The sequence below is a fragment of the Camponotus floridanus genome, unplaced genomic scaffold (assembly GCF_003227725.1).
Source record: "Camponotus floridanus strain SB8 unplaced genomic scaffold, Cflo_v7.5 scaffold121, whole genome shotgun sequence".
In the NCBI taxonomy this organism is placed as follows: domain Eukaryota; kingdom Metazoa; phylum Arthropoda; class Insecta; order Hymenoptera; family Formicidae; genus Camponotus; species Camponotus floridanus.
Window position 1 is genome coordinate 432,904 of NW_020229239.1, and position 15,448 is coordinate 448,351.

General features: G+C 35.7%; 2 protein-coding genes across 4 annotated transcripts; one reads left to right on the forward strand and one right to left on the reverse strand.

The window, feature by feature from the left end:
- Positions 1 to 2,406: 2,406 nt before the first annotated feature.
- LOC105254506 (atrophin-1) lies at positions 2,407 to 14,515 on the reverse strand. Of its 2 annotated transcripts, none has more exons than XM_025415501.1 (7): positions 13,158 to 13,363; positions 10,628 to 10,912; positions 10,394 to 10,529; positions 10,171 to 10,290; positions 9,582 to 9,685; positions 6,860 to 7,309; positions 2,407 to 6,388 (listed from the first exon to the last, which is right to left on the reverse strand). In XM_025415501.1, the coding sequence occupies exons 1-7, from the start codon at positions 13,167 to 13,169 to the stop codon at positions 4,802 to 4,804; spliced, it is 2,694 nt and encodes an 897-aa protein (XP_025271286.1). In that variant the 5' UTR covers positions 13,170 to 13,363; the 3' UTR covers positions 2,407 to 4,801. The 2 variants fall into 2 exon arrangements, with proteins under 2 accessions (XP_025271286.1, XP_025271287.1); XM_025415502.1 differs by lacking the exon at positions 13,158 to 13,363 and adding an exon at positions 14,334 to 14,515 and having other exon boundaries at positions 4,802 to 6,388.
- LOC112639952 lies at positions 13,363 to 14,621 on the forward strand. 2 transcript variants are annotated; one of them, XM_025415503.1, is made up of 3 exons: positions 13,381 to 13,715; positions 13,777 to 13,950; positions 14,361 to 14,621. In XM_025415503.1, exons 1-3 carry the CDS (start codon positions 13,679 to 13,681, stop codon positions 14,576 to 14,578), a joined length of 429 nt encoding a protein of 142 aa, XP_025271288.1. In that variant the 5' UTR covers positions 13,381 to 13,678; the 3' UTR covers positions 14,579 to 14,621. The 2 variants fall into 2 exon arrangements, 1 of the variants encoding a protein (XP_025271288.1); XR_003123777.1 differs by having other exon boundaries at positions 13,363 to 13,906; positions 14,361 to 14,536.
- Positions 14,622 to 15,448: the final 827 nt, after the last annotated feature.

Here is a 15,448-nt window from a genome sequence, read left to right on the forward strand (position 1 = left end):
TACAAGAAAAAAAATTATTAAACTTTATATTCGATTTAGAACATGAATCTGAATATGATTAATAATGCGTGAAAACTCCGCCACACTGCCATAATGAAAGCATTTACAGTATATTACATAATAACAGATGTATGTCATCGACGAATTAGAAATAATGTAGATTAACTTCGACGTCTGAAGTAATTTTCCTGAAGATGTGATTATTATTGTGATTCTAGTAAAGTATTCGATGTATCGTAAAGTATTTAATATGTAGTTTGTCGTTGACAGATATACTGCTTCGATATTTAGAAATATTTAGAAATAAATTTGGAAAGTAGCACATTATTGACAATATCAATATACATCGATGGGGATGAGTGCCATTTCTTTTTTAATGTAGCTATTAAAATGGATTCTTTTGTAAAATTATAAAAAAAAGAGAAAGAAATTGATAAAAGCTCAATCGTGTCTTAAACATTTTGCAATATAATTAGTCTTCGAATTTTTTCGCATGGGTAAGATATTACATCAAGAGGAGACTTATATGATCTCTGTATTATAGTATCAATAAAAATACAGTTTGTTATTTATGGCCAAAGAGTAACGCTTGTTTCTACCAACCGTTCTTGTCCATCCAATTGTTTCATTTCACTGTGCTTGCAAACATTTAGTTTAGACTGTATTTTCGCCTGCACTTATGAGTGAACACAGTCTACGATCGAGCTTTGCATGTTTTACTTCAATGAGATTTGCTATTAATATATATATATATATATCCATTGTGTTATTTTACTATTGTGATTGTTATTGATGTTATACATGGCGGCTCAAGCTATACTTCCTTTCAGTTACAGATCTTCTAAAGAATTCATAATAAAATTTTCCTAAACAAAGATTGAATTGAACATATATTTCTACAATATTCAATATTAAATATTATATATTTGTTACTATCTTACTAAAGTTGTTCAAAAATTAAGAAAGCTTGTTACCTATTTTTCTAAAAATTGGTTTTTTTTTAGAAATTATTAAAATTTCAACAGTTTTGTTATGAAGTCATAATTTTAAATTCGTAAGAAAAACTGTTACTGAAATGAAGGCCACGATTATACAACCTGAATACATATAATGTATGTACGATATAAATCATACATGTACATACACTAAATGTGTATATATAATTATTATTATTATTATTATTATTATTATTATTATATAATTGCAGAAGAAATTTACAATAGATTCGTTCTATATTATTCTTTGACTAATTTTTTTCTATGATTTTTTTCATGCACAGATGTTTTATCTTTTATTATTATTATTATTAATATTATTATTATTATTATTATTATTCTTAACATTTTGTTTTAGATACTCGCATCTCTTTTTTATGCGTAACATATTTTTTTTATTACGATAGAGTACTTAAATCTTATATAACTTTTGTGATATATATAACCTGTATGCCATTTTGTGTATAATTTATGTTTATTAATACATAAATTTTTCTCACCGGTACGCGCGCTTGGATCGTGGAATGCACCATGTTTTATGTTTCTTCTTGGAGAAATGAGTCGAAATCGATTCTACTTATCTACGTCATAATTAGCAAATTATAATTCCACGATGGATACATTGTACATTAACGTATTAATAAATCTAAGAAATAATTAACGAATTTAAGATATAATTAAATATCTTATCAAATAAACTACTAAGCCTTTTGAGATTATGTGTCGCTCACAGTGAATAAAGACACAATATAATAATGAATACTTATTATTCTGATTATATCTAATGTATCCATGTGTGCAATTAATTTTGCCATCAATTTGCGGAAAATATGTAATAATATGTATTCGTACTAAGTATAATCGCGATATTCTTCATGAAGCAACATAATCTCTCTGAGAGACAATAAATATATTAAATCATATCAAATTGTCTGCTCCCGAAAAGCTATATTTTTCGCTCTCGCTTTATCCGCATCAATTTTTTTCGCAGATATATGCATGGAATATTAGGACATTCCACGATCCGGAATCTGCACTCTGTGTGCTGCGTATAATACATTCGTAGATTCTATATTTTTACTACATATAGCTCTGGTGTCTATCTTAGACTCCTTTTTTCTCTTTAGATTAAAACTATAATATATTTTGTTTAATGTATTATATATGTATATATATTTTATATTCGATCAAGTCAGCACCATTCTACGTTAAATTTAGTACATACTTTTTAATACTCGTTTACTAATCTAACAATATTCGATTTGTTAGCTTTGTTGTACCAAAGTCAACATAGAATTGCACTTTTTTTTTAATAATCTATCGCTCTTTTTTTATATAGGTACACATATAATATGTATAGTATATATACATACATACATATACATATATATATATATATATATATATATATATATATATATGAAATATGGATGTGTGCTGTGTGTGAGTAGATACACGAGCCACACGTATGCTCACATTTAAATCTGTACTTGCACGCAATAAATCACAGCCACCTATCCAGATTCGCGCGCGAGCACAAATACACACAACTAAATAATGCGTATCTCTTTTGCATATCTTCGGTATATATGTTATATATCTCTCATCGCTCTGATATACATATATATATGTATACATACATATATCATCGTACGTACATGTGTGTGTATATATGTAGAAATGTATATGCATTTACAGATACATATACATATATGTACACATGTGAGAATGTCTTCTTCTTGTGTTTCGCCTATACATAGTACTGTTGCAATAAACTGCACATACACATACACATACTCTCTCTTTTTTTTTATTTTCCTCCCTTTACTTATGTTACTCATTCACTCAATTAATACTCATTCATACAATTCATTTCACTCGTTCCTCTTCTTTCCGTCTAATATCTATCTCAGCAAAACAGTAACGTCGGTCATTATTATGCGACTTTGTTGCTGTATTTCGACGTTTGTTCTTTCACATTATACAGAGTTTTCCAAACCTATTGTTACAGTATCATACTCTCACACTTCCGAATTCGCTGGGCTATAGTTGGGCATATTAGCATCACGTATATGCCCATAAATCAATAAATAAATAGAGGAACAACAATTCTTCAAACATCTCTTTTTTTTTCTTATAACAACATTAGAGCTCTTGGAACGTAACGCAACAAATGTTCAACAATACAATTACGAAAACAAATAGAAGGCACTCTTGCTTTTTCAATAAATTAATTTTTTTGTGTTAACAGTGTTCGCTCGGATATTATCTCTACGCCTTCTTCTAGGCCCTTGTCTGTCGCGTTCGTGTTTCTATCCACGTACCAATACGGATGTCACCGAAATCTTCAGGTAATGTATGCGTCGCGAAGCATTTACATGACGGCGCCGCAAATCTAATCTGTCTTTCTCTCTCTCTCTCTCTCTCTCTTTCTCTCTCCCTCAAATGGATAATCATAGCTACGTGAGATACGAGATAACAAATTTGTTTCACATTTACAGGTAAAAGAAATCCACCTTTGTAACAATTAGGTAGAGAATATTATTTAACCTTTAATATTATAATAATTTAATTATTGTTATTTGCTTGGAAGCTCACAGCCGACACATTTTTTTTTAATTCATTATTATTATTTCTCTCCTCTTTTAATATCTTACCTTATTTTCACTTGGGTACAGGGCGTTTCGTCTTTTCGTACTTGGATCACGGTTTTTTTTTTCTCCCAGTATTTAACAGCTACAACATGTACAACGTTTAGCGCGGGATAATATGTCAACGAAAAGAATAACGAATCCGGATATCAACTCGCTCTACGTTCGAAAAAGAACGCGAGATGAAATATATATTCACGGTTACTCTAACGAGAGAAAAAATTATAAGTACGGGTATATCCCCGCATCTTTCGGGGTAAATAAAATAAAATAAAAAAAAAACAAAATTAATGAAGATGTGGCAGTGCCTTGAGCAACCGTTTATGAAATCAACCCTATCTCGCCCTCTTTACCCCTTTCCTTTGTTTTTCCTTTTATCTTTTTTTTTTGTTTTTGAACACATGACAAATCGCTCATCATTTTGTACGATAACAATGTTATTTCTTCTTTTTTTTCCTCGGTTCTATCTTTTGCTAACTAATCTAGCCTTGCTCGCGAGATTCATGGTTTGTCGAGCCTATCACGCATATAACATCGGATACTGTAATAGTATAATATATATGTATATATATATATTATATAACGTAGATATATATGTAAATGACATATCTATGTGTGTATGTGTTGTGTTCTTAAGATAAAAGTTTTCTTTTTATTAATTCTCTGCTACACACTTCCCGTCAGATATCATTCAAGTTTGTTTTTTTTTAGATACACACATTCATCGCTTTCTTTCCCTTTATGTAACAATTAATAATATATCGTATCCTGCTTTCTCTATACATGGCTGTATAGATCGTGTTCACGCGTGTATAGAGCTTTTATTGGAATCACTCAATCAATCAGCGAGCTGTTGAACTCGAGATTTTGTCTCTATCGAATATCTAATTATTTTAACATGTCGAGTCTGAGATCACCAGAGAAATCATACCCTAGCGTGTATGTGTATATATGTGTATATTGCATGTCTTGATTCTTTTACTGTTTTTTTATAGTTTGCAGCCGTCACATCTTAGGTCGCGTGGCTTTCTCTCTCTAGACTCTTATAAGATATTATATATATATTTATATATATATTCTCGATAAGAAGACAATAAAAAGGTCGCAGAGAACAAAAAAAAAGGAAGAGGGCGGGAGTGGATGGAAAGCATACTTCTACAAAGTTAGCGCCTGCATCTGATGGCACGTATCGCTTAACTGATTCTGATCACCGGCCGCTGGATGGCCGCTCGCTCGCGGTGTACCGGGTGGCGTTATCGGTAGCCTACCAGGACCGTCGCCCGCGCCTCCCAAATTGTCGTCGGCGAGCTTGCTCGTCACCGTCGTGGTCGCAGTCTGCATTATACCGTTCACCTTGTACTTGGCACTTTGTCGCAGCATCGTTTGCGATGAACCGGTAGCGTTCGAGTACTTGTCGGACGGCTTCCGATTAGCCAATGTCTGACCCACGGAATACCGGCTGCGTTGACTGTTGATAGACTGTTGTTGTTGCTGTTGCGGTTGCGACGAAGGCATAGAAGGTGGCTGATAACGGTTCTGGACCGGAGCATAAAACTGGACCTGGGGGGTGGGTGGTGAGAGAGTTGGAAGAGGCCGTGTCATGGGTGAGTACGGGGCTGGCGGTGGGCTCGCCGGTTTCTCCTGAGCATCCTTTGACGTATTATTGTCCGCGTTTGTTCGCTCGGCTGGAGACAGGCGAGAGGACAACGTTGTCGTCGTCGTCGACGTCGTCGACGTGACGACGACGGCGGCATTGTCCGTCTTAGGAGCATCGTTGTTGTTAGGCCGATCATTGTTGTCGCTTCCAACGTGCAGGTCAGTCAATCGGGCGGCGCCTCCTCTATAGTTGTTATTTGATAGATAATTTCTACGATTCGTAGAACCATAACCACCATTGCCCATCGATCTGTTGTTACCCGCCGCACCGATTTCATAATACTGATCATCGCTGTAGTTCCTCGCGCGTCCATTCGACGAATATTCATAGCCGTGAATAGCGTTGCTCGACTTGTGCGAGCCACCATAATTGGACGCCGTAGAGTGATTAAACTTGTGCGCGGCCTGACTCGAGCCGTAGCCGCCGCTGCCGGATCTGAGGATCGCCGACGAGCCCACATTCGATCCAGCCGTCCTCCTATTATACTGAACTGGCAATCGCGACGACACCGCTATCGTCGAATACTTGTGTGAGAAACCATCCGCCGTCCCAATGTTTCCGCTACACCTTCCGCTATTGTGCGATTGTGAACCACTCTGTGTGTTCTGCGATTTGGATGCGTGTGTATTCAACGAATAGCCGTGACTCTGATTTCCCTGACCGCGTAAATTGTTATTACTTCCCTGACCGCCTATATACTTATTGCCGCTGCAGTCTCTCGAATTGTGACCGTGTGTCTTCGTGTTGATGTCATAGTTGGATTGACGCGGTGAAGCTGAAAACGGTGTCGGCAGGAGACTGCCGGATGATGCGTTGTGATGCGTATAGGGTGGCGGTGCGTGTGTGTGGGAAATGTAAACGGTCGGGTAAAGAATGGCGCGACAATGCATCGGACTGGTGCAGTCCTCGCTATCGTTCTGCGGTGCAGTGTGTATCGCGATCGGATGATAATTAGCATGATAACGACCGGACACGGGGAATTTGACGGGCATTAGGGGCACCAGAGGTGTTGCCGGTGAGCCTGAAGAGGCCTGTTGCGTTTCACCGTGTGGTTGCTCCGAGTGGCTCGGCGTCGGTCGTGAATCCTACGATTTTATTTCACAGAATAATGCCTGTCTAAATTCAACATACTGCATGATAAAAAAAAAAGAAACGCGAATTCAGCAACGACAAGCACTCATTATATGGCAATAAAGACGTCTCATTGGAACCCGATTTCACGACTAATTCCATTTCTTTATAGTTTGATGCTGTTCGTCGTATTTAACCATTCACCATAATTCCAATCTTCTCATGCAGTATAATCGAATAAAATCTTCATAGCAAACGTAACGTCGACGTTGCATCCAATTATAGTAACTACCAACAAATGTACTATTGTTTTATCCGTAACTATAATAACGAAATACTACTTTCGTGGAAATTTGAAAGGAATTAGAAGCGATGACAAAGAAATTCATCCGAAATCCATCCCGAATACAATCGCTAAACGCTAAACGACTAAACACGTGTAAGACGAAAAAAATTCCGGTATACATAGAAAAAGATGAATTTACCTCCTGCGGAACAGTCTGACTATCAGACGTGGAAGTTTGCTGGCACGATGTAGCATCCGTAGTGTACAGCAATAGCTGCTGCTCAGTCAATCCCATAGACGCGTGCGGCGGCGGCGGCAGCGCGGGGTGCGGGCCAGTTGCAAAAGGATAGTACAGATGATCCACTTGCGCTGGGGGAGGAGGCGGACCCGCTTGTACAGGTGGATGATGATGCGGGGGCGGTGCGGCAGGTGCATAAAAGTGCGTTGGATGCGGAGGTGGGAGAGGCGGCGGCGGGCCCGTTGGCGGACTGGTCGCTCCTGTACCGTTATTGCCGTTGCTGCCGGAACTATTGCCACCACTACCACCACTACCACCGTTGCTCGTATTACTCGGCGAACCACCGGTAGTAGCGTACAAATACTGAGGTGCTCCGGCGGCGGCCGCCGCTCCTGCGTAGTACGGTTCGTACTGTAGACAAAACAGGAGCAGGAACATGTTTAAATTTATATATAAAATTTTATATATATATATATATATATATATATATATATATATATTAAATATATACCCAGTCACTCGGGAGTATAAATACTGATTTGTCATGTTTATGCACCATTCACGTAAACATTCAGTCAATCCTTCATTATATTTTATTTTCAGGAATAAACAGATTTTACTCTGTTCGAATGTATTAGATAAATTATTTTAAATATAAGTTGACGAGAAAACTAGGAATGCATTGTAATTATAATTACTTCACTATTTTTATTTTAATCAATTATAAAATTACAATGTCATATGCTTTAATAATATGCTTTAAACGTAAATCAAAATTCTAAATTTTTGCAAATGCTGTATATATATATATACACACACACACATATATGTATATATATAGCATTTGCAACTAAAAATTTAGAATTTTGATTTACGTTTAAAGCATATTATTTAATATAATTAAAAATAAATATATAAACAAGGAAAAGATTAAGAGCCATATATAAAAGACATAACTATAAAAGAAATATAAATGGCATTCTTATGTGAAGATGTTAAATTTAATCGATGTCCCTTGTATTATTTAAAAATAGAAGTAGAAAGAGATGGTAAATTGATTGAATTAATTAACTAATGCTTACGGGAATAGCGCTGTTTTAATGAAAATAAATCAATCTATAAACATAACTGAAATCACAAGTGTGATAGTATACTTCGATGTATATTTCCATAATGAATGACCTGTAATTTCCTAAATTTCCTTATTCCAAGTTAGGAAAGAGATGTGTGCGTAAGAAACAAGTCAAACAATCAGGGATTACATTGATAGATGAAGCGTTAATTATTACATAGCGTCACTATTAGCAATTTATTGATGTAAATCGTCTTCTTACTGTTTTTTATTATATATATATATATATATATATATATATATATATATGTCATAAAAAATGAAAAAATATTCAGATAAAGCCATTTAAAACCATTGCGTGCATATCTATATATTGCTTATAATACATACTCGAAAACAGAAAGTAATCTTCGGCATATTCTATCTTGATTCTATTTTCCCAAGTATCGAAAGTATTTGGCTCGAAAAGAAGTCTATTATAAGGTAATTATAGTTACACAATATTGTCTCAATAAAGCGTCTTACTACACGAAAAAATCGTGTGCTACTTAAAAATTCATCGATGAATTAAATTCGACTTAGAAGTCAGAAAGTGAACTACGAAAGGGAAAATGAAGCAGGCAAACATGCTGAACAAGTATACAATCAGTAAGCATCTCTGTTGCAATATTTAATTATGATTTATTTAAAAAATTATGCATTAATAAAAATTAAATCAAGAAAAAAATAAAGAAGAAAAAGAATAAAGAAATCATATCAAATAAATGTACGATATTTTTAAGCTAATTATTAAAATTTATCGATTATTTTTTTTTTGTTTATTATTGTTTATATGCACATAAATTTTTACTTTAAATGATTATATCTAAATACATTATCATTTATTATGTTATTAATATTATTACCACACTATCAGTCTCATTAATAAATGTTAATAAAATTATATTATTATTAATGATGCATTTACATTTACATTTACTATCATTATTTTCCATTATATTGATTATTTTATTTATTGTAATTAATTAGATATGCTATATTATTTAATTTTTTTCTGTTATACATTCCTCAATATGCGTTTCTTTTACGTATTTTATTTCGATTATATTCAATTGTTTCGCAGTTATAACAAATTTTGAAATTATTAAAAATTAGCAAAAATGTTCTGACATCGGTGAATATAAGTTACGAATCGTGAAACAATAAAGGCAATGAAACAACCATGCATCGATAAGTTGTGCATCAAGAGATGGCAAAAGGAAAAAAGGTGAAATGTTCAAGAAATGACGAGCGACATGCTAATCGTTTTGCCAAAGACCTTATACCTTTAGACCTCAATACTGTATAGCGTCGAGAAGAACGTAAGTAGGCATTTGCTGAGGGTTGGGTAGAAACGCCGGTGGTATGGCTTCTCCCATCAGACCGTTTGTCTGTCAAACCGTAACCGATATACACCATTTAATAAAGATACAGACAAAGACGGTCAGGATCTTACGCTAGGATCTATCTATATGTTTACACGTGTGAGAGGAAACCCAAGGAACAGCTAAACTTGGAAAATGAAAGAGGAGAATATAAAAACCAATAGGGAAGAAGTATCTTTTTACATACCGGTATAGGCGAATACTGATATTGTTGTGGCATGTACAGCGATGGAGCTGGACATGGATACATTACAGGAGCGAATGTTTGATGATTGGTGGCAGCTTGAGGACCTGGAAAAAAAACGTTCAAAAATTAATAAATTTAACTTGTCGAATATGTTATAAATCAAGGAGTGTATGGCTGTAACTAGATTAGACAAAGATTGTGTATGTTTATATTTTCTAAAAAAATTCGTCTTACGATAATGTTATTTACACTTATTTCTATCTTTTATAGACATAATTGATATAATTGAATTAATAATTTGATGTATTAGAAAAATCATAAATATAATTAAATATATTGATAAAATATTCATACAATCTCTTTCGTTTTGTTGTAAATGTTACAGTGACTGTATGAACGTGTGTGTGTATATATATATGTTATGTATGTGTGTGTGTGTTATAATGTTATATATAATGTTATATATATATATATATATATATATAACATATATACATTATATAGACATATACCATATAACATATATATACATTATATATACATATATATATATATATATATATATATATAACATTCGAGTAATGCTTACCAAACACTCCTGTGGCTTGATAAATCGTTCCTGGATCCGTAGGTGGAGCGATAGAAGTCGCCGGTGCGGGAGCTGCCGTATTATAGAACGTCATACCATTCTGATAAGCGAGACCCATACCTATACAATGCAACAGGAGAGAGAAACGATTAGAAATGCAATCTTTGCAGTCCTCAATCATCGCGCCGAGTATATAATATATGTACAATTATATGTAACGTACCGTTCGCATAATAGTAAGTACTTGTAGGCACGGAAGGAGGCGAACCGGTACTACCGTCGAAGGATCTAGAGAAGGGCTGCTTTTTAATCGCGGGCGCTATATTAAGCTTCCTTTCTCTCAAAACAATGCATTCGGCCTGAAGTGAAAAGAAAAATAAGCCAATGAAAAAGATCAAAAGTTCGATATGTATATCTCAATCGTATGAATCGTCAAAGAGCGCGATCAATTACAAACCTCTTGTTGAAGCCGTTTGGCTTCTTCCTCTGTTTCAAAGGTGACAAAGCCGTAGCCTTTGGATACGCCAGCGCGATCTGAGATAATTTTCGTAGCCTTGACATTGCCGTAGGCCGAGAAAAGCTGTGCGAGCTCCGCTTCGCTGGTGCTCGCCGAGATGCCACCTACGAAAATACGATTCGGTACCAACGTACCGTATTTCGGCGCAGCCATCGTAAGACTCGCAGCCGAGGCAGGGCTAGAGGCAGGACTAGACCCCTCCGTACCACCGGTCGAAGCCGAACTCTATACAACAATCAAATCAAGTTTTTTCTTTTATTCGTCATATCGCTCAGAGAGACAGTTCTTTCTCTTCCTCTATCTCTTTTTTTTCTCGATTCCTCGACATACAATTGGAAAAGTAATACTAAAATCTTAATTATGCCGCTTATAATATTTTACACATTCAATAGTATCTGGCATGTTCGGAACCGCAATATGATTGCTTTTGACAAACAGATAAAACCTGTATAAAAATAAAAAAATAAAATAAAATTAGTTGTGAATGAAATGAAAGAAAAAATTTGGATTTTAAGGGAATGCATGTTAATTCTGATACATAGCTGTCATAGTGTAGTTTAATTCGTTATTAACACGCATTCACTTAATTATTAATTCTGATACCTAGCTTTTCACGATTTTCGCGGTCAGAGAAAGTATGCTTCGATAATAATTTATCTTTCACGACATGTAAATCAATAATTTATTCTTGTAATAATAAATTCGCGTACTGACAAAAATAATAAATTAAATAAATTTAAAAAAATTATATAATAAATATAATAAATTAAAAAAATAAATTTAAAAAAATTAATAAATTAAAAACATTAAAAAAAATTATTATAACTATAAAGTACATATATGTAAACGATGTCGTTCTTTCTCGACAATGCTTCGACCTTTCTCTTATATTAGTACACTATCATTAAAATTCTAAACATCGATTTAATCGCGATATTACTCGAAAGCGCATCGCTGATAAATTATATACAAACATAAACACCGATCGTTAATTAAGAGAATTCTCGGTGAACGAAAACAAATCAAATTACAGGTCGAGAATGTGGAAAATTATGTCGCGAAAATATCGCAAATATCAAATGAGAAAAAGTGTACAGAACGATGACCAGAAGTTTATATTTCATGTTTCTCGGAAGTATAGATGTTTCACCTTTGAAATCAAATGCGTAGCGAAACTATTAAAGTATCATACCTATTCACATATATTCACATATAATCCATTTTAAAGAGCATAACTTTATCGTATTACATAAACATATATTCATACAAATTATCGTAAGTCGACTAAGAGACTACTAAAATTTAGCTATTTAAAACGATGAGTCACAGCAATATATTTATAGTGGAAATCTTCGATGAGTTTATTATAATAGCTATAGCTTTTTAGCTATTATAAAAGATTAATCACGATTTATTTATTACGTAAAATTACATCATTTTCTTTTTCTTCATCATAGATTTTCTTCATCATTTGTATATAACAGTTTCTTCATATATAAATTTATAATAGAAAGGTATATGCAGAAAATATGCAATTTTTGGCCATTGTTTATATATTTTTCATCTATTTTAATCGGAAAAGCTATATTGACATATGATTTTCACAATTGGTATTTTTCCTTAATAATATCTCATCGTTAATTAAATATCTTTGAACAAAATTTATTAACAAGTTTAATTTTTTTCGCAGTAAAATTAAAGATGTAAGGTGGCGCAAAGTGTGTACAAAAGTCACGTGAGAAGTCTCAATGAATTTCGATCAATTCATCGACTTCATTTCAAGGCGGTTTAAAAAATACATTTGTATGAAGAAGAATAAAGGGAAATATGAAAATACAAATGATAATAAATTATTAAATATGAAAATACAAGAGATAATAAATTATTAAATTTCACTAATGACACTGTGTATAAAATACGGTAACGCTCAAATGATAGAATCGGAAAAAGAAAGAAAAGTAAACAAGCCGCGATGTGTCACATAAAAGAGGAAAAGAAATCACCAAATTGCACAACGCAACATTGAATTGGAAATGAGATCGCATAAGAATCTACATATTAATATTCTAAGAAGTCATAAAAAACATTTATTCACTTTTCTTGTTATTTATCTGCTATTTATCTTTGACAAAGTAATAAGAATTATTATACGGTATCTGTATTTTATATTTTTATACCACAAATGCATATTATTATACGCATTATATGCATTATTTTACTTGTAAACATTCGTTAACAATTTATTCAAAATATTGGATCGCTTTGTATTTTTTCACCTTACATACATTTGACGTTATCTAACAATTTCAATGAAAAATACACTAGGGAAAAAAATCTTAATTCAGAAATAATAATTTTTAAAATGATATAAATTTTTTAAATAATTCTTCTCTAAAGACACTCGTAAATCTTTCAATTAGATACATACAACGATTACTATATACGTATACACACATGTACATATACATACACTATCGAACATTTCTCTCGCTCAACGAACCCCGGCGAAGGTTACCCCAGATTTCTATTCGAGGAATCAAAACGAGAGTAACGAGAAGTCGATTCGAGAGAATGACAGATTACGCGGAGATTAGGCGTTATGCGTGCAGCTGCGTGATCGGCATTTGGGACGCGAGAGACGAGGCACTACGCGGAATATTGACTAGTGGCAGAGAGAGAATCGGACTCGTCGACACGTCGACACATTCTAGTTAACGCGAAATTTCACGCGGAAGCACGCGACGCAAGTGCAAACATGTGCGAGGAACGGAAGAAACGGGAAGGCCTCTCGCGCGGCGAGACTACCCCACCCTCTCGATAGGCGATGACAGCCAAAAGCGCAAACAAACAAACAACCGATTAAACAAGCGAGCAACATACACGACGTGCATCGTCTCGAACGTGTCGAGCGAGGAGAGAGAGAGAACGCTACCTCTCGTGGCGCGATCAAACCCGAGTCTCGTCGTCGCGGGATCCGCGAAAATCATCTCTATGTTTACACTCGCGAGATGTACGCGCGACTGCGGCCGTAAGGTCCATTTTCACGCACGTTCCGTGACGTTTAAGATTTTGACAGACTCCCTGTTTAGGACGACGCGCGAGATATTCGCGTAATTCGACCGCCCTGCCGCATTCCTCGACGATAAAACCTGGAGATTCGGAGAACAACAGACGAGGATCGTCCGAGAAGCGCGACGACCACTTCCCCGAACGTTACGCGTACGTATATTCGTTCTACACCGCGCGCCACGGAAGCTCGTCAGGTGAGATCGCCTCTGAGAAAACGAGAGCAGCGGGAGAGAGGAAGGGGAAAGAGAAGAGAGGAATACTTGGCGCGAACGACACTTTCGAACGCGGGGTGTCTCGACAGATCGAGTGTCGTTTGTCGTCGTCCTCGTCGTCGACGATGATTCTCGCGATCGTTTTCCTCGTTCTATCTCGTATAGGTTAAAGGGGGATTTTACGGAAAAATATCGGCGCGCGCGCGTTAAACGAGAGGACGACGACGACGATGACGACGTCGCACGACACGAGGAACAAGAAAAACACATCGTCGCCCCGATAAATATCTAGGTTCTCCTTCTCTCTCTCTCCATCTCACTCTCTCTCCCTCTCTCTTTCGAGGGTGTTAACGTTGGACACTCACCATCTTTCGACGGATTCGAATGCGCAGGAGGATCCGTTGGCGGCTGTCTCGGCGGCTCGATGGTACCCTGGCCTCGCGCGAGGTCACCTGGATGCCCAGGGACTGCCAAGGACCGTTGCACCGACCACTTCAGCAGCACTTCCAGCCTCCGGCGGAGAAGCTGCCGTCCCGTCTCGCGTAAACCTCCAAACACTACGGACAGGCAACTCTTACAAGATGGCGGCCGATGGTGCAGCGCCGCGTAAGGTCGAGTCGCGGAACTATCAAGACTGCGCGCGCGCCTTTTATCGAGGGAGGGTAAAGCCAATCGCGACGTCCTGGACATATGTAGTGTATATATATATATATATATATATATATATATATATATATATATATATATGTATACTACGGATATATATTTATATACTATATATATAAATCTCTTTCTCTCTCTCTCTATTCTTGCAACTGCATGTACTTCAACTACTATACTCCTTATATTTTTTTTCCTCTTTTCTTTACGCGTATATTCATCTGTTTCATACAAGATCGAATATAGCAGGAGAGCAACAGTGCAGCTGCAATGACAGATCCTGTGTCTCTTTTCTGCTCTGGGCACTCTCAAATTGGACGCACGTGCACATTTAAATATTCATGCGATGTCGGTTAATACGTCGATTGTCTGGCAATTGCACGCGTTGCCACATTTACATCGCCGCAAAATACTCGTCATAGACATTGACAATGAGGGAATTGTTATCATTGTACCAAAATGCTCAGTCGTTTTATGAAAAGGTAGCAAATGAAGGAAATATATTTCGTTCAATATATTCAGCTGACTTACCGATCGGAATAATTCGCCCAGCATGCAGATTGTCAGTAATCTATCAAAAGATTGACGACGAATTCTGACAAAAGTTGCGTCGACTGCATTCGTATTATGTGCCTGTTTTACTAACAGAAATATAACCAGCGACGTATTTCTTGTTAGATGCAGTAGGCGCGCGCCTAATCTAGGGCCCCAACGACTTTAGAGTGTCAAAATGCGTCACTAGATATAAGAGCACGAAGCCATAAAATGGCGGTAATATAACATAGATCTAACGGCAATCAATGTATTAAAATTTATCTTG